Source organism: Pan paniscus, chromosome X, assembly GCF_029289425.2.
Source record: "Pan paniscus chromosome X, NHGRI_mPanPan1-v2.0_pri, whole genome shotgun sequence".
Classification (NCBI taxonomy): domain Eukaryota; kingdom Metazoa; phylum Chordata; class Mammalia; order Primates; family Hominidae; genus Pan; species Pan paniscus.
The window spans coordinates 71909796-71932765 of NC_073272.2; the positions used below are offsets into that span (position 1 = coordinate 71909796).

Consider the following 22970-nt stretch of genomic DNA (forward strand, 5'->3'; position numbering starts at 1 on the left):
CTGGAGTGCAGTGGCGCCATCTCAGCTCGCTGCAACCTCCGCCTCCTGGGTTGAAGCAATTCTGCCTCAGCCTCCCAAGTAGCTGGGATTACAGGTGCCCGCCACCATATCTGACTAATTTTTGTATTTTTAGTAGAGACGGGGCTTCACCATGTTGTCCAGACTGGTCTTGAACTCCTGACCTCGTGATGCACCTGCCTCGCCCTCCCAAAGTGCTGGGATTACAGGCATGAGCCACTGCACCCAGCCTACAAAAATCTTTTAAAAATTAGCCGGGCTTCGTGGCACACACCTCTGGTATATGTTTATATGTACAGTAAGTCCTCAGTTAATGTGGTCAGTAGGTTCTTGGCAACTGCAACTTTAAGCAAAATGACACACAGCAGGCCCTTGAATGACACTGGTTCATTCAATATCATTTTGCTGCAACACTGATGAGAAAAAAATTGGTTTTGCTACGTCATTTCACTTAAAGTCAGTTTCCAAGAACCTATGGACAATGTTAAGTGAGGACTTACTGTATACACATGCACACACATCTTTGCTCACTCATGTAAGTGCATCTGTAGAAGAAAATACAAGTCTTAGCTTCAAAAGTAAAATTATGTATCTTAACTTTTGAATTGACTCATATAGCTCATCACACACCAGCCTGGGAGAATATAAATAAATGCTTACTCACACTATTGACTTTATTAAAATCTGGCATGGTTTTCTTGAATGGCAATTTTAAATACACATTCCCTAAGACCCAGCAATCCGAATTCCAAAGTGTACACTCAGTTACAAAGTGCACAAAAATTCACACAAAGGCTGCCTATTACAACAAAAGTATAATGGCAAACAATTGGAAAAATCTAAATGAAAGGCCTGGCATGGTAGCCCACGTCTGTAATCTCAACACTTTGGGAGGCCGAGGCAGGAGGATTGCTTGAACTCAGGAGTTTGAGACCAGCCTGGGCAACATGGCGAGACCCTGTCTCTACTAAAAACACAAAAAAATACTTTGGGAGGCCGAGGCGGGCGGATCACGAGGTCAGGAGATTAAGACCATCCCGGCTAACACGGTGAAACCCCGTCTCTACCAAAAATACAAAAAATTAGCTGGGTGTGTTAGCGGGCGCCTGTAGTCCCAGCTACTCGGGAGGCTGAGGCAGGAGAATGGCGTGAACCCGGAAGGCGGAGCTTGCTGTGAGCCCAGACCGCGCCACTGCACTCCAGCCTGGGTGACAGAGCGAGACTGTATCAAAAAAAGAAAGAAAAAAAAAATAGCTGGGTGTGGTGGTGTGCGCCTGTGGTCCCAGCTACTCCGGAAACTGAGGTGGGAGGATCGCATGAGCCCCGGGGGATGGAAGTTGCAGTGAGCTGAGTTAGAGATCGCGCCACTGCACTCCAGCCTGGGTGACAGAGCCAGACCCTGTCTCTAAAAATATATATAAAACAACAATAGTAAAATAATAAATTGGCTGGACATGGTGGCACCCACCTTAAGTCCCAGCTACTAGGGAGGCTGGGGCAGGAGGACTGCTTGAGCCCAGGAGTTTGAGGCTGCAGTGAACTATGATCAGGCCACTGAATTCCAGTCTGGGCGACACAGCAAGACCCTGTCTCAAAAAAAATTAAAGCAGTAAAATTCACAGAGACAGAATAATGGTTGCTAGGGGCTGAAGGGAGGGGGAAATGGGGAGTTTGTTTAATGGGAGTAGTTTCAGTTTTGCCACATGAGAAAAGTTCTGGAGATGACGGACGGTTGCACAACAATATGAATGTAGTCAACACTACTGAACTGTACATTTAAAAATGGTTAGGATGATAAACTTTATTTTTCATAAAACCCAGTTTCTGCACAAAAAGAGAAAATTTATGTTATGGGTACTTTACCACGATTTAAGAAAAAATTTAAATTCTCATCCCAACATTACCACGCCCCCCACCCTTAGCCAACTGGTGAATGTTTACTCATTTTTCAACGCCTAGCTCAAATGTCTCCTCTTGCCACGCCATCCCTTAGCTGACCACCCTTGTAGTTGGCCATTCCCTCTTTTATGCTAACACTGTGCCCTGCACGTACATTATACCTCTTACAGCACTTATCAAACCTAGTAATTATTGCTTTACAGATCCGTTTCCACTACTAGATTACAAACAATTTGGGGGCGGGGACCTTGTTTTACTCATCTCTGTATCCCCTAGACTTAGGGCTTGATAAGCTGAAAAGAATCAAGAAGGGCTTGATTAATTAAGGCTCTGGCTTTTAAGGAGCCCATACTGGAGGGTCATTTGCCCAAAAGAAGAGGCATCGGGGTCTCCTCAGGTTTTAGAAATCTGGTCAAACATCCAGAGCTGACTCCCACACCCTACTGCGAGAAGAGCACGAGCGCGCGTCTCAAAAGGCTCCGCCTCAACAGTTCGGGTCCCCAGGAGGATCCGGGGGCCACCCCACCTCCACCCTGGGCCAGGTCGGTTAGCTAGGCCCGCCCAGCGGTCCAGACATACCTTAGGTAATGAGCAGCCTGCTCTGGGCTCAAGGCCTCGGCTTCCGGAAACCTTCGGGATGCCTCCATGACCCTCGGATTGGGTTCCAGTTACCCCGGCGGGAGTTTGGAGCTTGGAGCTTGGAGTTTGGAGCTTGGAGCTTGGAGCTTGGAGCTTGGAGCTTGGAGCTTGGAGCTTGGAGTTTGGAGCTTGAATTTCGCTCACTCCCGCCCCGCGCATGCTCTGTGCGCCTGTGGAGAGGGACACAGCCAACCGACGGCCTCGCGGCCGGCCAATCCGCGACCACGCGCTGCGACGCCTCCGCCTGAGCCCCGCCCATGACGGTGGGCGCCTGCGCCTACGCGCGCCAGGAAGCAGGAGGTGATCTCTGCCTTCGAGACGAGGAGTGTGCTGCCTCAGTCTGTGATCCCTCGCGTTTCAATCCAATTCAAACCATGCTGCAGCCAATTCGTTCGCGCGTGCGTGTGCCATCATTGTGAGTGGAGGAGACTGCCCGATATGATCCCAGTCATTGCGGCGACCCCTGGAGATCTCCAACGCCTGCGTCCCCCAACCATACCCTGCCCCGCATCCACAGATATCTTCCCTTCCTTGATCGCCAGTACCTGGCACTGACCGTGCTTTGAATTCAAACACCCTGGGAGGCATAGTCCCTGTGATTTAAACTAACATTGAAGAAGCGACCAGACGCGGTGGTTCACGCCTGTAATCCCAGCACTTTGGGAGACCGGGGCGGGCGGATCACGTGAGGTCAGGAGTTCGAGACCAACCTGGCTAAAATGGTGACACCCCGTCTCTACTAAAAATACAAAAAATTAGCCGGGCGTGGTGGCGGGCGCCCGCAGTCCCAGCTACTCGGGTGGCTGAGGCACGAGAATCGCTTGGACCCAGGAGGTGGAGGTTGCAGTGAGCCGGGATTGCACCACTGCACTCCAGCCTGGGTGGCAAAGCGAGACTCCATCTCAAAAAAAAAAAAAAAAAAAAAAAAAGGCTGGGTGCAGTGCCTCACACCTGTTATCCTAGCCTTTTGGGAGGCTAAGGTGGGAGGATCACTTGCACTTAGGAGTTCGAGACCAGCCTGGGCAACATGGTGAGACTCCCGTCTCTTTAAAAAAATTTTTTTTTCTTCTCCACAGGGCGTTATGCTGTATTTATTTTCTTAAAAAGAGAGAGAGAAAGAGAGAAGGGTCTTCAAGAATCTCAAACCCTGGAGGTGGAGGCTGCAGTGAGCCAAGATCATGCCACTGCACTCCAGCCTGGGTGACAGAGAAAGACTCCATCTCAAAAAAAAAAAAAAAAATTAAAGTTCTTATTTAAGAAATAAGTAACTAGGTTCACATACTTGGTATAATAAAAGGAAGACAAAAATAATTTAAAAAAAAAGAAGTAGTGCTGTGGTCATCATTTCTTCAGAAGCACCAACTAAGACACAGTCATTTTCAAATGCAGAGCCTAAAAAGAAGGCAGAGCCTAGAGCTTAAGGAAATGTGATTGAGTTTAAGTGGCTTGCTTGGGTGACACTAAATAGGAGGTTGTGGGCCAACAAAAATTGTCCTTGTTCATATACTGTTAAGAACACAGACATGACTCCTCAAGACACTAATTTAGCATCAGTATTGGAAAACTCACCTATTGGCCCAGTCATACATCATATGTCCAGAGAATTTTAAGCTTTTCATAAAATTTATAGACCGTTATGAGTTAAAAGGAATGTTGGAGGCCGGGTTCAGTGGCTCACTGAACCTGTAATCCCAGCACTTTGGGAGGCCGAGGTGGGCGGATCACCTGAGGTCAGGAGTTCAAGACCAGCCTGGCCAAATGGTGAAACCCCTGTCTCTACAAAAATTAGCTGGGCATGGTGGCGGGTGCCTGTAATCCCAGCTTCTCGGGAGGCTGGGGCGGAAGAATCGCTTGAACCCAGGAGGCAGACGTTGCAGTGAGCTGAGATCGTGCCATTGCACTCCAGCCTGGGCGACAGAGCAAGACTCCATCTCAAAAAAAAGAAAAGGGTGGGGGGGAGGTGGGGGATCTTGGAGAACATGGGCTATTTTCCTGGTTTGTATGACTTTAAGGCCTTTGTTAAGAGGCCTTTTAGTATACTATTATCCACATTTTTCAGATGTGGAAACAGGCTCAGAGAGATAAAGTGACTTCATCTAAGCTTCCTGAGCTAGGAAGCAGCAGAGCCAGAATTCAATACTAGGTCCATATGGACACAAATCTGTGCTGTTTCGCTGTGTCACACTGGAAAGAAGAGGGCAGTGGCGGGAAATGAGGTTGATGAGGCAGTTGAAGGCCAGGTTATGAAGGAACTTGTTTACTCTGCTAAAGTGTTTGAATCACATCTTTTCCTGGAGGCAAGCTTGGATTGGGCTGTGCTATGGTCTGAATGTCCTTCAAAATTCATGTGTTGAAACTTAATCCCCACTATGGTGGCATTGAGAGGCGGGGCCTTTCAGCAAGTAATGTCATGAGGGATCCTACTTCATGAATAAATTAGTGCCTTATGAAAGGGCTGGAGGGAGCTAGTTTAGGCCCTTTTTGCTCTTCTGCTTTCCTACCATGTAAGGACACACTATTCCTTCCCCTCCAGAGGATGCAGCAACAAGGCACCATCTTGGAAGCAGAGAGCAGCCCTCACCAGATACCAATCCTGCTGGCACCTTCATCTTGGACTCTTCAGCCTCCAGAACCATAAAAAATACATTCCTATTGTTTATAAATTATGAGTTTGATGGCCAGGTGAGGAGGCTCACGCCTGTAATCCCGCCCTTTGGGAGGCTGAGGCGGGCGGATCATCTGAGGTCGGGAGTTCGAGACCAGCCTGACGGAGAAACCCTGTCTCTACTAAAAATACAAAATTAGCCAGGCATGGTGGCACATGCCTGTAATCCCAGCTACTTGGGAGGCTGAGGCAGGAGAATCACTTGAACCTGGGAGGCGGAAGTTGTGGTGAGCCAAGATCACGCCATTGGCACTCCAGCCTGGGCAACAAGAGCGAAACTCTGTCTCAAAAAAAAAAAAAATATGAGTTTGAGTCTATGGCATTTTATTATAGCAGCACAAAGGAGCTAAGGATGAGTTGAGTGTCCAGGCGCCCTGGATACCCAAAGGATGAGTAGGATGAGAAGAGCAGAATAGGGGAGAAGATGTAGGAGAGAATTCTGCAGAAAGGAAAAGAGAGATAAGAGCACAAAAATCTTCATCTTGAGTCTGGGGAAGGCCATGTCTGGTTGTGCTTTGGCTCAGGGTCCACCATCATCACTCATATCCTGGGAATTGTTGAGAACTGAAGATGAAGCAAAGCAGGCCCCTGGTGGTTGTTGTAGGCATGCCCCATTGTGGGCTATGAAGAAAAGCTAAAGAGAACTCCCTCAGGAACCCCGGCTACCTCCTCTCTGCTTCCCAGCTGGCAGTGATGCCTAAAGGCCCTGATCACCGGGAAGGAAGGACCAACACTCGGCTTGCCTGCCCTTTGGCTATTGGATTTTCTAAGCCCCATTTTCACACAGCTGTAGGGCTCCTCCTTTAAACTCCCCAGCTCTGGCTGCTCCTCCCCTCCCCTTCGGTCCTGTAGTCCGCTTCCTTTGGGCCCTTCTTGGTGCCTTCTGGAGTCCCAGGTCTCAACCCAGGGCTCTGATGACCCAGGAAACTCCCCAGCCCAGGCTCCTAGTCCTCCTTTATAAATGGTCACCCAGGCTCACAGCCTGAAAATAAGAGAGAGATTGGGAGGATTTTGAGTGGGTAAATGGAGAGAATCAAAGAGAGTCAAAATAATAGTTACTACTATATCCCTCTTATGTGACAGGCCCCATTCAAAACACTTTACATCGATTAATTATCTGCTGTTCCTCATTATGCATCTACCCCAATCAAGGGCTCCCATTCCCCCAGCGTCTCTCAAGGGAATGGGGTTTATAAAGCTCTCCCAGCTGGGCTCAGTGGCTCACGCCTGTAATCCCAGCACTTGGGGAGGCCGAGGCGGGCGGATCACAAGGTCAGGAGTTCGAGACCAGCCTGACCAACATGGTGAAACCTCGTTTCTACTAAAAATACAAAAATTAGCGGGTGTGATGGCACGTACCTGTAATCCCAGCTACTTGGGAGGCTGAGGCAGGAGAATTGCTTGAACCCAGGAGGCGGAGGTTGCAGTGAGCCAAGATCTCACTACTGCACTCCAGTCTGGGCGACAGAGGGTGACTCCATCTCAAAAAGAAAAGAAAAGGAAAAAGCTCTTCCTAGGCTGGGTGAGGTGGCTTACATCTGTAATGCCAGCACTTTGGGAGGTCGAGGTGGGTGGAGTTCAAGACCAGCCTGGCCAACATGGTGAAACCCCATCTCTACTAAAATACAAAAATTAGCCGGCCATGATGGTAGGTGCCTGTAATCTCAGCTACTCGAGAGGCTGAGGCAGGAGAATGGCTTGAAGCCAGGAGGCGGAGGTTGCAGTGAGCCAAGATCATGCCATTGCACTTCAGCCTCTACAAGAGCAAAATTCTGTCTCAAAAACAAACAAACAAACAAAAAAAGCTCTCCCTAATTATTGTTAATTTTAAAAGGGTGATAATGGTATTGCTGTTTTTTTTAAGGTCCTCATCTGTTAGAAATACAAGTTGGAGTATTTTCAGACAAAATGATATGACATCTGGGACTTACATTAAAATACTCCAGTACAGAGGGAAAAAAAAGGAGAGTACAGATGAACAAAGATTGGCAAAATGTTGATAATTGTTGAAGCTTGTTACAGAGGTTCATTATCCTCTTCTCTGCTTCTGTGTATGATTGAACATTTCCATAATAAGAATTTTAAAAAACAAAACTTTTCAACCTAATCTGCAAATTACACTGAGTCATCCGCACTCACAGGCCGGAAATATGATAATGAGGCTTTGTGGGAGGGTTCAGAATGCATAAATGGAGAGATGGATGAGGCCGAATAAGAACAATAGCTATTACTTAGATAGCACTGAAGTGCCAGGCCTTGTTCTAAGGACTTTACATACACTGTCTTTTAATCCTTAACAACAACCTTGTTAGATGGTGTATACTATTATCATCCTCCTTTTACAGATGAGGAAACTGAGGCACAGAAAGATTGAATAACTTACACAAGTTTACACAGCTTGTGAATGGTGAAGCAGAATTCCAAACCCAGGCAGTCTGGCTTTCGACTTTTTGCTCTTTAACATGATGCTAGTTAGATATAGAAAGCAGCTGACAGGTGAAGAAAAGGATTAATTCATCCATTTACTTATTCATTTATTTAGTAAATATGTGTTGAGCCTTTACAAGATGGTCACGTAAGGATCCAGGTGCTGGGGGTAGAGTGGTTAGAAAAACAGACAAGTCCTTGCTATCAAAGAGCTTAAAGTTCCATGGTGAAGATGGACTTGAAACAATAATCACGCAAACACTTGGAAAATTACAGACATGAAGAGGTCTCAGAAGGAAAACTACAGGCAATTATGACAGCATACCATGAGGTATCTGACCCAATCTGGAGGGCTGGAAAAGGTTTCTCTGAGGAAGTAGCATTTGATCTAAGAGCTGAAGGGTAGGGAGGAGTTAACCAAACAAAAAGGGAAGGGAAGGGCATTTCAGGCAGAGGGAATAGCATGACCAAAGGCCCTGAGGCAGGAGAGGGCTTGATGTGTATGAAAACTAAACAGGCTAAGATGGTTGGAGCAAGCCTAGAATGCTGAGTTGAAACGGTTTTTTGGACTCCAGTCTAATGCCACAGGTAAGGGAACTGCCAATGGGAAAGAAGGAAGTGACCAGTCCAAGGTCAGACCCTGAACCTGTGACAGAAACAGGACTCAAACCTAGGTACCTTCAATCCCAACCCAGCGTTTTTTCCAGCACACATCATGGCTTCCCTGCATATGAGGAGGGAGTGCCAGCAAAATGTTGCTCTTGGGGACTGAGAATGGAAGAGTGTTTTTGATAACCAAATGAAGTATTCATGCACAAGGAGATCAAGAGTGGGTTTGGGGCCAAGCGTGGTGGCTCACACCTGTAATGCCAGCACTTTGGGAGGCCGAGGTGGGAGGATCACTTGAGCCCAGGAGTTTGAGACCAGCCTGGGCAACATGATTCATCAGACAACACAAAAATTAGCTGTGTGTGGTGGTGTGTGCTGTAGTCCTAGCTACTTGGGAGGCTGAGATGGGAGAATCTTTTGAGCCCAGGAGTTCGAGGCTGCAGTAAGCAGAGTCACACCACTGTACTCCGGCCTGAGTGACAGAGTGAGATCCTGTCAAAAAAAAAAAAAAAAAAAGGAGCCGAGAGTGGGTTTAGGGCAGAAAAAAAGATGAAATTGATTAGAAACAGTAATAATTTATTTATGAGACAGGGTCTCACTCTGTTGCCCAGGCTGGAGTGCAGTGGTGTGATCTCGGCTCACCGTAACCTCAGACTCCTGAGCTCAAGTGATCCTCCAGGCTCCAGCGATTCTCCAACCTCAGCCTCTTTAGCAGCTAGGACTACAGACATGTGCCACCACATCCACCTAATTTTTTTAATACTTTGTAGAGAGAGAGTCTTGCTATGTTGCCCAGGCTGTTCTCCAGCTCCTGGGCTCAAGCGATCCTCCCGCCTCAGCCTCTCAAAGTCCTAGGATTACAGGTGTGAGCCACCAAGCTCTGCCAACAGTAAGAATTTGTGTTTCCCAGATACCTAATTAGGCTTCTCCCCCCCCATTTCTAGCTAGGGTTCTTATAAAGTAGGTGGGATTTGGGGGTAGGGGATAGAGGATTGAGACTGAGGGTTTAATCTCCCAGGGGAAGCAGGAAGGAGGAGGAAAGCTGTGGGATGGAGGCTGCCCCAGCCAACAGTCATCTCCAGCTCTGCCAGCAGAGGGAGCCAGAAACTGAATTTCCTAAGAATGGCAGCTGGCCTGGCCCCTGGGATGGATAAACACTTCTTGGAAACTAATCAATTCAGCCCAGGATGCTGTGGAAATGACAGGGACTGGGAGGAAGGGAGGGAGCCAAGAGTTAGGATTACCTGCAGGGTCTTTGCCCTAAGTTTCACAGTCTTTGATGAAAGCCTTCTAAACCTGCCTTTCGGGGTTTGGGTGAAGTGGGCACCAAAGGATAGAGAAACCTTTGACAAGGCAGTCCCACTGCACAAAACATGGCATCCTCCACTCCCTTTGGGTTACCTCAGTGGCTCTCAAGACCTCACAATTCTGTCTCTAGCCTCATCGTCTCTCCTGAGATTTGGACCTAGATGGCAAAATGGCTATAGGACATGTCACCCCGGAAGCTCAAACTCAACATGGCACCGAACTCACCCTCTCTCCCCTAGACCTGCTCTCTCAATATTTCCCATCTCCATGAATGGCACTACCAACCCCCAAAGTGGTCCAAGTCAGAAACCGGGAAGTGTCTTTGAGGCCTGCCTCATATTTGCCCCTCACGTTCAATTCATCAGTGAGTCATGTTGGCTCTACCTGTAAAATACATCCCAAATCCAATCACTTCTCTCCATCTCCACTGCCACCACGGTAGTCTATGCCACCATTCTGTCTCACTTGGACGACTGCACTAGCCTCCTGGCTTGTCTTCCTGCTTCTATTTGTGCCTTTCCCCCACTATCTGATCTCTACCCAAAAACCAGAATCATCTTTCAAAAATACCAAACTGATCATGCCATGGCCCTGTCTAAATCCTTCAAAGCCCCCTCGTTTCCCTCAAGATCAAGTCCTGCCTCCTTACCATGGCTTACAAGGCCTTCCTGATCTGGCCTCTGACTACCTCTCTGGCCACGTCTTACTTCTTCACAACCCCTACACATACATGCACACGATCTCTTCTCAAACTGAACAACTTCCAGCTATTCAGATCTTGCCTCCAGGCCTCCCCACATGCAGTTTCCTCTGCCTGGACTCACCCTTTTCACCTCACTATTGTCTATTCACTCCTCTTGTCTCAGTGCAGGTCTCCCTGCTTCCAGGAACCTTCCCTGATCCTTCTCAACAAGTCATCCTCTGTGATCCCACATCCTGCCTTTATCATTGGGTTTATTCCATGGAATGTAGCTGCCTGGTTACCTGTCTGACTCCCCCGTGATCATGTGAGCTCTGTGAAGAACATTTCTGTCTTTTTCACAGTTATACCCTCGCAGAGCTCAGAATGGTCCCTACACATAATGGCTGACCAGTAAATAGTTGTTGGATGGTTGGATGGATGGATGGATGGATGGATGGATGGATGGATGATCTCTCAATTAGTAATCCTAAAGGAGAGCACTGGGTGCTCTGTTAGAGAACTAGAATGAGGCCTTGGGTGGGAATGATATATCCAAAGACATAATGGGGACCAGAAATCAGGGAAGTGGGGAGGGCCAAGCATACCCATCCCAGCCACTTCTCTTGCCAATACTACCCCTGTCTCCCTTTTATACCTGCCTCCAGATGGACCTGGAAGTAACACAGAGGATTCTGAGTTACACTCAGGAACTAGACAGCCCTCTTCTAGTCCCTTCCCAGATCTTGTGCTAGGACAAAGCCACCCATGCTTGGCTGTGAGATGAACAGGCTCCAGCCAGAGCCCAGTGTCGCTGGACTCTCCAGATGCCCTGTACCCACTTGTTCCCCAAGTCAAGGACATTTCTGGGAGCTCCCCATGAGCTCTCCTGTAGCTTCCTTATCCTCCTTCTGCAGCAGCAGAGAAACCCTCCCTACATAGCATGGGTGCCTCTCACAAAACCTGGGGTCAAGGCTTCTCCCTGGTGCCAGCCCAAGAAGGGACTCCAAGTGGGCATCTAATCCAAATAGGCGTGGCCTTTTTCCCTTCCTCTTTGGCACTAAAAGAGACAGGTAGTAAAAACTACAAGCTCTTAAGGGCAACAGGAGGGAAGTGGGGGCAAAGTTGAAGTTTTTCTACAGCCCTTCGAAGGTCTTGGCCCCTTGCCCAGATCCGAGTCAAGAACTGTATGTTTCAGAGAACTGACTTCCCAGCCATCTGCTCAGAGCTTAAAGAGCCTAGGGGCCCTCATGGGATGTTCTGTTCAAATTAGCCAAAAAAGGCAGGGTGAAGACAACACAGCAGGAGGGGCCTTGACCAGTCTGGGCCTCTGAAGGTGTGGAAGGAAGGGGCAGGTATATGACACTAGGGCACATTGAGGGTATGGTAAGTCCCAGAACAGAGAGCTCCTCTCACAGCCCAGTTCCACTGATCTTAGAACCATGTCTTCCATCCTTTGTGAGCAGCTAATTTATGCCAGGAACTTTCCCCACAACAAACAAGATGTTCTCTTGTACCAGTTGAAGGAACCAAGGATTAGAGAGGTTAATTGCCTTGCACGAGGTCATGCAGCAAGTACACAGCAGATTCAATGAGTGTCCTCTGGTGATTGGTTGCCAAGGCTGCTAGAAAATGATTCTTCCCTTCAGTGAGCAGATAGGCAGCCTGAGGATAATAGCCAGGAGGGGATACAGAAAGTCACACTCCTTTTGCGCCTAGGACATAGCTTGCTCCATCCAGAAAAAAAAAAAAACAAAAACAAACAAAAAAAAACCATGTCCTTATTCCTTTGACACACACTGTCTCTGGGTTGTAGAAATGGGTCAGGCACTAAGGTCAGGTTTTACATGTGGAAAATCTTAGGGTGAAGACAGGAAAAGACTTTCTCACAGTCAGAGTGTAAGAGAACAGTTCAGATGAATGGAGCTGTCCAAGAAGCCAGGCAGATATGCAGGAGAAAGACTGACAAGGAAACCCTCTCTCCTAAAATCCCCCACAGCCATGAACATTCACATGAATTGAAAAACCAATCCTCAGCCAGGTGCAGTGGCTCATGCCTGTAATCCCATCACTTTGGGAGGCCAAGGCGGTGGATCACCTGAGGTCAGGAGTTCAAGACCAGCCAGGCCAACATAGTGAAACCCTGTCTCTACTAAAAATACAAAAATTAGCCAGGCGTGGTGGTGCACACCTGTGATTCCAGCTACTCCAGAGGCTGAGTCAGGAGAATCTCTTGAACCCAGGAGGCAGAGGTTGCAGTGAACCGAGATTGCGCCACTGCACTCCAGCCTGGGTGACAGAGCAAGACTCCATCTCAAAAAAAGAAAAGAAAAAGAAAAAAAAAACCAACCCTCAGGCAAAATTGCTAGGGGGTAAGTTTGAGGACTTGCAAAAGTAGGGGGCTTTTGGGGCCAATCTTTAGTTCACCAGGGGTTCTCAAGTCTGCATTCATGTGAGACTCACTGGGGATATCTTAAATAATAATTATGTTTGCGATATATTTATCTGACAAAAGACTGATATCCAGAATATATAAAGAGCTCCTACAAATCAATAATAAAATGACCACCCAAAAATATGAGCAAAAGAGTGGAACAGACACCTCATGAGACAGGATATATGAATGGTCAGTAAGCACATGAAAAGATGATCAACATAATTTTCCATTAGGGAAATGCAATTTAAAACTAAAAGGACATGCCTCTACATACCCATGAGAATGGCTATAATTTAAAAGACAGACAATACCAAGTGTTAGCAAAGATATGGAACAACTGTAAGTCTCATCTTTTGCTGGTGGGGGTGTAAATTGGTACAACCACTTTGGAAACCAGCAGTTTCAAATAAAGTTAAACCCAGGAATTCCACTCCAAGAGAAATGAGTATATGTGCTCACAGAGAGACTTGTACAAGAATGTTGATAGCAGCTTTGTTTCTAATAGCCAAAAACTGGGACCAATGCAAATGTCCCTGGATGCCTGAATGGATAAACTTTGGTGTATCCATACAAGGGAATACCACTCAGCCACAAAAAGAAATGAACTACTGATCAGTGCAATTATTTGGCTGAACCTCAAGGGCATTATACTAAGAGAAATAAGGCAATCTCAGAATGTTACATACTGCTTGATTCCATTTCTATGAAGTTCAAGAACAATCAAAATGAATCTATGATAGAAATCAGAACAGTGTCTGCCTCTGGCAGGGGTGAAGGGCAGTGACTGGAGAAATGGAAATGTTCTATGTTTTAATGGGGCAGTGGTTACACAAGCACCCACAATATCACAATTCACTGAACTATACATTTAAGGCCTATGCATTTTACTGTGGGTAAATTATGCCTAAATTTTAAGACTCATGCCCAGGCCTCACCCCTAATTAAATCAAAGTATCTAAAGGTGGGGCCTGGGCAAGGGCATTTTCAAAATCTCCTCAGGTGATGCTAATGTGCAGCCGGGGGTGAGAACCGCTGATAACATTACCACCACCTTTCCCTGGCAACAGTCCCTCTCAGCCTCCTGTGTTCTGGAGACTTTTCAGAGATGCCCATCAGAAAAAGTCTCTCCCACTATCACAAGCAGAGGTAGGCAAGTGGGGATAGAAGGCGAGTGAGGGTAAGTGCATACCAATATATCTCAAAGGTTGTTTCATATCAAAACATAAAGGCACTGAATTTTACACTTTAAAATAGTTAAAATGGTCAATTTTATGTTATGTAAATTTCATCTCAATTTTTCAAGTTAAAAAAAAAATCAGCCGGGCATGGTGGTACGTGCCTATAGTCCCAGCTACTCAGGTGGCTAAGGTGAGAGAATCACTTGAGCCCAGGAGTTCAAGACCAGCCTGGGCAACACAGTGAGACCCTATCTCAAAAAACAAAAAAATGACCAAGAACTTCCTTAGATTTGATGGCTGCACATATTCTATTGTAAAGGTGTACTTTATTTAATCAGTCCTCTATTGAAGGATATTTTTCCCAATCTTTTGCTGTTAAAAACATAGTGAGAGCTAGGCATGGTAGCTCACACCTGTAACCCTAGCACTTTGGGAGGCAGAGGTGGGAGGATTGCTTGAGCTCTAGAGTTTGAGACCACGCTGGGCAACATAATGAGACCCGTCTCTACGAAAAATAAAAATAAATAAAAACATAGTGACAATAAATATTCTGGTATATGGTTTTTTTTGTTTGTTTGTTTTGAGATGGAGTCTCACTCTGTCACCCAGGCTGGAGTGCAGTGCCGCAATCTCGGCTCACTGCAACCTCCACCTCCAGGGTTCAAGCAATTCTCCTGCCTCAGCCTCCCAAGTAGCTGGAATTACAGGTGCCCACCACCACGCCTGGCTAATTTTTGTATTTTTAGTAGATATGGGGGTTTTGTCATGTTGCCAGGCTGGTCTTGAACTCCTGACCACAGGTGATCCTCCCACCTCCATCTCCCAAAGTGCTGGGATTACAGGCATGAGCCACCACGCCCGGCCTGGTACATGAATTTTTTAAAAAAATATGTGTGAGTGGGCCAGGTGCGGTGGCTCACGCCTGTAATCCCAGCACTTTGGGAGGCAGAGGCGGGTGGATCACGAGGTCAGGAGATCGAGACCATCCTGGCTAACACAGTGAAACCCCGTCTCTACTAAAAATACAAAAAAAAAAAAAATTACCCAGGCGTGGTGGCGGGCGCCTGTAGTCCCAGCTACTCGGGAGGCTGAGGCAGGAGAATGGCCTGAACTCGGGAGGTGGAGCTTGCAGTGAGCCAAGATTGTGCCACTGCACTCCAGCCTGGGCGACACAGCAAGACTCTGTCTCAAAAAAAAAAAAAAAAAAATGTGTGAGTGTATCTGTAGGATAATTTCCTAAAATTGGAATTGTTGGGTCAAAGTGTATACGTCTTTCTTATTTTGCTAGAAACTGCCAAATTGCCCTACATAAGGGATAAATGAATTTACATTCCCATAAACTATATGAAAGTGCATGTTTTCCCCACCTTTGCTAACAGTGTTTTCCAACCTTTTAATCTTCACCCCTCTGATTATTAAAAAGTGGTACCTTGTAGTTTTATTTTGCATTTTCCCTGAGAGTAAGTCTTAACTGACTCAGATAAAGACGTTCAAGTGGAGGAGAGGGGTGTTGTTTTCGAGGTAGGGAAGAAGGCAGCTGTTTTAGTTCTGGCTGCTATAACAGAATACCATAGACTGAGTGGTTTAAACAACAAACATGGCTGGGTGCAGGAAGCTCATGCCTGTAATCTCAGCACTTTGGGAGGCTGAAGTGGGAGGCTGAAGTGGACTCACTTGAGTCCGGGAGTTCGGGGCTGCAATGAGCTATGATTGCACCAATGTATTCCAGCCTGGGTGACAGTGTGAGACCCTGTCTCTAAAAAAACCCAAAAAATTAAAAATAAAATAAAAAAAACAAACGAACATTTATTTCTCAGTTCTGGAGGCTGGGAAATCCAGGATCAAGGTGCAGGCAAATTCAGTGTCTGGTGAGGCCCTCTTCCTGGTTTGCAGACATTCACCTTCTTGTTGTACTCTCACTTGAGGGAGAACAGAGAGAAAAAGGAAACAAGCTCTTGGAGTCTTTTCTTTTTAATAAAAAAAAATTTTTTTTGAGAGACAGGGTCTTGCTCTGTCACCCAGGCTGGAATACAGTGGCACAATCACGGTTCACTGTAGCCTCAACCTCCTGGTCTCCAAGCCTAGCTATTTGTATTTTTTATTTTTTCGTAGAGGTGGGTTCTTGCCATCTTGCTCAGGCTGGTCTTGAACTCCTGGCCTCAAATGATCCTCTCATAGGCATGAGCCACTTAGTGCCTGGCCTCCAGGTCTTTTCTTTTCTTTTTTTTTTGAGACAGAGTCTCGCTCTGTCACCCAGGCTGAAGTGCAGTTGCGCAATCTCAGCTCACTGCAACCCCTGCCTCCTGGGTTTAAGCAATTCTCCTGCCTCAGCCTCAGCCTCCCAAGTAACTGGGATTACAGGCGCGCGCCACCACACTCAGTTAATTTTTGTATTTTTAGTAGAGACAGGGTTTCACCATGTTGGCCAGGCTGGTCTCGAACTCCTGGCCTCAAGTGATCTGCCCGCCTTGGCCTCCCAAAGTGCTGGGATTACAGGCGTGAGCCACCGCGCCCAGTCCCTCCAGGTCTTTTCTTATAAGACATTAATCCTATTCATGAGGGCTTCACCTTCATGACCTAATCACCTATCAAAGGCCCCACCTCCTAATACCATCCCGTTTTGGGTTAGAATTTCAACATACGCCTTTAGCGGGGACACAACGCATGGTTCATAACAGCAGGTATCTTACCATGTTTCTGTTATAATTGTGTTAGCTTTGAGCAAGTCACCAAGAATCCAAGGGCTCTTAACTGAATATTAAGGACACCCAAATGTCTTTCTTAGGTCCAAACCTCTCACTGGAGTCCCAGACTCCTATATCAAGTCCCCCACGACATCTGACATTTCACTCTGAAAACGTCCAAAAGAGAATTATTGGTTCCCAACCCACCCTCAAACTTGACCTGCCCTGGTTTTCCCCAGCTCTACAAATGGCACCACTCAGTTGCTCAAACCAAAAACCTTGAAATTAGAAACATCATCTCTTTCCCTCATCCAGTTCATCACCAAGCCCTGTTGGCTGTCTCCAAAATACATCCTGAATCTCTCCACCTATCCCCACTCCACTGCAACTACCCAAGCCTAAGCCACCTGGAATTTACCAATGGTTTCCTAACTAGTCTCCCTATTCCCATTCCTGTTCCCCAGTCAATCTTTCTTATTAGAAAATCAGGCCGGGCACGGTGGCTCACGCCTGTAATCCCAGCACTTTGGGAGGCTGAGGCAGCTGGATTGCCTGAGGTCAGGAGTTCGAGACCAGCCTGACCAATATGGTGAAACCCCATTTCTACTAAAAATACAAAAATTAGCCAGGCGTGGTGGTGTGCGCCTGTAGTCCCAGCTACTGGGAGGCTGAGGCAGGAGAACTGCTTGAACCCGGGAGGCGGAGATTGCAGTGAGCCGAGATCACACCACTGCACTCCAGCCTGGGCGACAGAGCAACACTCCATCTCAAAAAAAGAAAAAGAAAAAAGAAAATCACGCGGGGCGTGGTGGCTTATACTGTAATCCCAGCACTTTGGCAAGCTGAAGTGGGAGGATCACTTGAGCCCTGGAGTTCAAGACCAGCCTGGGTGACATAGTGAGACACCATCTCTACAAAACAAAACAAAACAAAACAAAACAAAACAAAACAAAAAACAACTAGCTGGGCATGGTGCTGCATGCCTGTAGTCCTAGGTAGATGGGAGGCTGAGGTGGGAAGATCACTTGAGCTTGGAAGGTTGAGACTTCAATGAGTCATGATCATGCCACTGCACTCCAGCCTGAGCAACAGAGTGAAACCCTGTCTTAAAAAAAGAAAAAAAAGAAAAGAAAAAGAAAAGAAAAGAAAAGAAAAGAAAATCCATTCCTCAAACAGTACCCAATAATCCTTTCAAGAAACACATAAAGCAGATCAGTTCACTCCTTTGCTTAAGACCTTTCATTGAGTTCACAACACACTGGAAATACTATCGAAACTCCCCACTGAAGCCTACAGGTCCCTATGTGATTTCCAAATCTCACCCTGTTTCTTCAGGCACATTGGCCTTCTTTCTGTTCTTTGAACAACCATGCCCATTTCCACCACCAGGTCTTTGCTTTTGCTGTCCCCTTGGCCAGTAACACTTTCCCCTAAAATCTGAGCATGGCTGGCTCCTTCTTATCATTCAGAAATCAGCCATCTCTCCTGAGACCTTCCCTGACCCACCTTCTTTAAAGTAGCTACCCCCACCACTCTAATCCTATTTATATATTTCAGAGCCCATACCACGATTTAAAAGTATCTGTTTCCCTGTTTACTTCCATGTTGTTTGTTTCTCCTGTAGATATCAGCTCCATGTCTGTATTTTCAAAAGCCGCAATCGTCCTAGCACGTAGTAGGTGCTGAAAAAATATTTGGAATTAATGAATAGTTTAACAGTACTTTCTTGTTTTCAAAGCCTTCACCTGGTAAGGATCTCAGATTTGGGGAGAGGAAGGGTTGTTTTTCAAGTCCCTGAAGGAAACAAAGCTGATTTTAAAAACTTGAGATCTGTGTCTATCCAAATAATTAGCAAAAAGTCTGATCTATTCATGAACTAAGCTCTCCTTGACCTGCTGAGCTGCCTTTGAAATATCCTGTGTCATTGCAGGCAATAAAACAGCCTTTCTTTGTCAATATTCTCTGCTTCAAATTTCTCACTAATTCCAGCTGGCCTCATCCCAGCCAATCTGAATGACTGAAAGGCAGAGTGAATATAATTTAATCAGCGGCTCTGCCCCTGCAGGATGAGCTTGAGGTGTCTCTGTGGGCCTCATCTCCAAAAGGTGTCCCAGGGGCTGTGATTTTGCACGGAATAAAGGAGGGCCAGCAGGAACCCCGCTCTGGCGGGGGATTCAGGCAGGCACCGGCTCAGGGCGGGGGTCCGGGGAGGTGGGAGGAGTCGGGGTGGCGGCGAGGCGGGTGGGGGCAGAGCCGCAGAAAGGCAGGGAGAAGGGGAAAAGAAGACAATACCGGGAAAAACAATAGTCGTGGTAATAATAGTTCATTGGCGGATCTCTTGAGCCCAGGAGGTCGAGGCTGCAGTGAGCCATGATCACGCCACTGAACTCCAGCCTGGGCGACAGAGCAAGACCCCATCTCTAAAAAAAATAATAATAATAATAGTAATAATAATAATCATTGTAATGCCAGCTGGCCGCCGTTTTAGTTTACAAACTCTTCAAGCCATTATCTCGTTATGCCTGTCAACAGCTTGCTTGCAGGTTCTCATCCCCGTGTCACCGACAGGGAAATCAAGGCTCAGACAGGTGGCGGCTGAGAAGGCTGCGGCCTCCCTGCCGCGTGGTGCCCTCGGCCTTTCCTGCCGCCTTCCCGCCCCTCTTCCCGCCCACGGCGCACCGCTCCCCCGCCTGATCTCCTGCCATCAGTGAGCCCGGCGGCGCCCGGCCGTTGCTATGGCATTTCTGGAGTGTCAGAAGTGCCCAGGAAGCATACAAATCGACCTGCGTGAGACAGCTCTGTGCAAAACAACTTCCAATTTACTCGCAATAATTACCACCCCCAGATAATAGCCTGTACTCAGGCGGGCGAGCAGGGGGCGGATGGGGGAAGGGAGAGAGGACTCTGAGAGGCAGGGAAGGAGGCCGGGCACAACAAACAGCCACGGCAAGGCTGGGGTTTCAGGGAGAGGTGGGGGAAAGCAGAGAGGTGGTGCTCCTGAATTAGGGACTGAAGAAGGCTCAGTCCTCCTAATTTGGTTCTGGAAACTCCAACGTTCTTCTGGACGGATCATATGAAGGCATTTCATTCGATATTTACTGGGCACCTTTGGAGGTGGGCACTTTGCCGGGCACCGGGAATGCAAAGGCGAGGACTCCAAGTTCTTGTAGTGAAGTGGCTCACAGACTCCTGGGAGAGTGAAACATAAAGGGCCATGATTCATTCAACCAATACTTACTAAGCACCTACTATATGTCAGGTATTGTGTTGAGGAAAAACCGGAGAGCAAAACACACAAAAAATCCTTGCCCTCATGAAGTTTAACTTAGAGTAGGGGCAGACAACACATTTTTAAAAAATAGCCAAAGTACTGTTAGTTGGTGTGTTCCAGAGAAATCAAACCAACAGGATCTCTAGATTTATACACATATGTGACATACATGTATATATTTACTATAAGGAATTGGCTCACATGATTATGCAGGCTGAGAACAAGTTCTGCAGTTGGCAAGCTGGAGACCCAGGAGAGCCAAGGTATAGCTCCAATTTGAAGATGGATGTCCCAGCTCAAAGTCGGCAGAGAAAAAGAATTCTTCCTTACTCAGCCTTTTATTGTATTCAGGCCTTCAATGAATTGGACGAAGCCCGAGGGCACCCTGCTTTATTCAGTTTACCAATTCAAATGTGAATCTCAACCAGAGACACTCTCACGACCCACCCAGAAATCATGTTGAATCAAATATCTGAATACCCCACAGTCTAGTCAAGTTGACACATAAAATTAACCATCACAGTCAAAAGGGAGAAAAAAAACAAAACAGGAGAGCAGGAATAGCAAGTGTTGGTGGAGTAGGTGTTGCAGATTGAAACAGGATGATGGGGAGAGTTTCACTGAGAAGGTATGTTTTGAATGAAGACCTGAAACAAGTGGGGCAGCAAGCCATGCAGACTTCCAAGAATGTTCCAGGCAAAAGAAACAGTAGGTACAAAGGCCCTCAGGCTCTGGCATGTTGGAGGAATAGCAACTAGTCCAGGGTAGCTGGAACAGAGCAAGGGAGAGAATAGGAAAGAGCTGGGAACAGATCATCTAGGCTATATAGGCTGACATTAAGGACTTAGACTACAAATGAAACAAGAGTCACTGAAGGACTTTGAGGTAGAAAAGTGACATGATAGCTGGGCGTTGTGGCTCACACCTGTAATCCCAGCACTTTGGGAGGCCGAGGTGGGTGGATCACGAGGTCAGGAGATCGAGACCATCCTGGCTAACACGGTGAAACCCCGTCTCTACTAAAAATACAAAAAAATTAGCCGGGCGTGGTGGCATGTGCCTGTAATCCCAGCTACTCTGGAGGCTGAGGCAGGAGAATGGTTTGAATCCAGGAAGCGGAGGTTGCAGTGAGCCGAGATCGTGCCACTGTACTCCAGCCTGAGTGACAGAGCGAGATTCTGTCTCGAAAAAAAAAAAAAAAAGAAAAGAAAAGTGACATGATTTGACTTGTGTTGTAACAGAATCCCTCTGGCTTCTGTGTGGTGAATAGACTGTGTGGGGCCGGGGGGAGGGCGTGATGGGCAGGGGCAAAGTCATTAGGAGCACTGCTAGGAGCAAAGGAGCAGTAGAGTACCATTGCTGTAACCCAGATGAAAGCTGATTGGAACTTAGACCAGGGTGGCAGCTAGGGAGATGATGAGAAGTGGTGGATTCTGGATATATTTTGAAGGTGGAGCCAAGAGTATTTGCTGATGGATTGGACATGGGGTGGGAAGAAAAACAAAAGGAGTTGAAGATGATCAAGGAGGAAGGTGTCTTGGGGCAGGCAGTGTGGTGTGAAACAGAGAGTTCAAGTTCATAGGGACTCGGGAGTTAAGTTGGGCTATACCCCTGCCCTTCTTAGCTGCGTGACCTTGGGCAAGTTGCTTTCCATTTCTGAACCTGAGATTCCTCTTCTGTAGGAGTACACAGGGCTGTTGTGAAGATTTAATGAGGTGATTATGTAAAACCCCAGTTCCACGGCTGGCACAGACTAGGTGCTTCCTGAGCACTTGCTGCTCCCTTGACCTTCCTTTTCTGAGGAAGCTGGAAAAGCCTCGTAGCGGAGCTGAGGTTGGAGGCAGCTGGGAAGGATGAGTGGGGCTCTGTTAGGCAGAAAAGAGGTGCATGGGGCTCATCCTTCACAACAGGCAGGAGGAAATGAAGCCAATGGCCAGGCAGGCCTTAGTGGAAGTCTCGGGTTGGGGAAGGCTGCAGGAGGACAGGGTGTGGAGACTGTGGACTGTGTGATGGAAAGGAAGTCCTGTGCAAGGAAAGGGACCCCAACAGAGAGGCGTGAGGAGATGAGAGGTCCACCTCCTGCCTCCCCAGCTCTGCCTTGGATCGGCCCTGGCCCAGAGGACCTTTGAAACCTTCTGAGTTACCGGATGAAGCAGGTCATAACTATGGCACACAAAATTCCCAGCATGCCGAGGAGTTACTGAGGTTTGTGTTTGTGTGACTGACACAGCAAACATCTGTCTTGGCCACTGGCCAGAACAGGGCTCCCCCCACAGCCACACGCACACTGATTGCAAACATATGGCCCCCAAGGAAGAGACTCTCCAAAAGGCCTCGTGAACCATCTTTGCATTCTGGCCTGAATCGCCCCAGCCCTTACTCCCTTACTCCTTGTACAAAAGCATGAATCCCCTTTATATGGGACTGTTAGACCCACACTGAGGAAACCCTACCCCCACCTCCAGAACCACAAACACTAACCCCTCACCTCATGAGGGGCTCTGACATCAGACTGCCTGGGTTCCCATCCAGCCCATCCCTATTAATTGTGTGAACTTGGACCAGGTTCTTGACCTCTCTGAGCCTCATTTTCCACCTCTGCGAAGAAGGATGTAAATGATACCTCCATCACAGGCTTGATGCAAGGCTCAAATGGGATTATCTGAGACTAAGACTCAGGGGCTCTAAAAAATTTGGGTTTTACCTTGTCCCCTGCACCCCCTACTCAATACTCCCACTACCATTACGTGATTCAAAATAAAAATTATACCAAACTGTAAAGAGGGTAAGAAATGCTCTATAAGTTCCCGCCAGAAAATAAAAAAAAATTTTTTACAAAAGGGTAAGAAAGTCTAACCAAGGTCTGCTTTTTCCTGTGATGACTACTTTGATGGAGTTATTTGAAATCTCAATTATCATATTATTTTCCAAAACACTTTTGTTGTCATCCCTGCTTTATGAATGCCCTAAGCATTTTTAGTGAGCAGTTAGGCCCCAGAGAATATGGACTTGGAAACTGTAACTGGAAACAACACATTCTTGTTGGCCAGGATCAGCTAACACTCAATAGAGTTTACTACTTTTTTTTTTTTTTTGAGACGGAGTTTCGCTCTTGTTGCCCAGGCTAGAGTGCAATGGCATGATCTTTGCTCACTG

General features: G+C 47.1%; 2 protein-coding genes across 3 annotated transcripts in view; one reads left to right on the plus strand and one right to left on the minus strand.

The window, feature by feature from the left end:
- The window catches only part of ERCC6L (ERCC excision repair 6 like, spindle assembly checkpoint helicase), a 35820-nt gene extending 31658 nt beyond the window's left edge, over nt 1–4162 (minus strand). Inside the window, exon 1 of one of the 2 annotated variants that reach the window (XM_003805256.5) lies at nt 2497–4162. In XM_003805256.5, coding sequence (XP_003805304.2) covers nt 2497–2564 — 68 coding nt within the window. In that variant the 5' untranslated portion in view covers nt 2565–4162. Of the gene's footprint in view, nt 1–1486; nt 1703–2496 lie in introns of those variants that run through there. The other variant, XM_055106305.2, reaches the window with a different exon arrangement.
- Nucleotides 1–22970, plus strand: part of PIN4 (peptidylprolyl cis/trans isomerase, NIMA-interacting 4) — an 82431-nt gene that overhangs the window by 54789 nt on the left and 4672 nt on the right. The window lies entirely within an intron of this gene.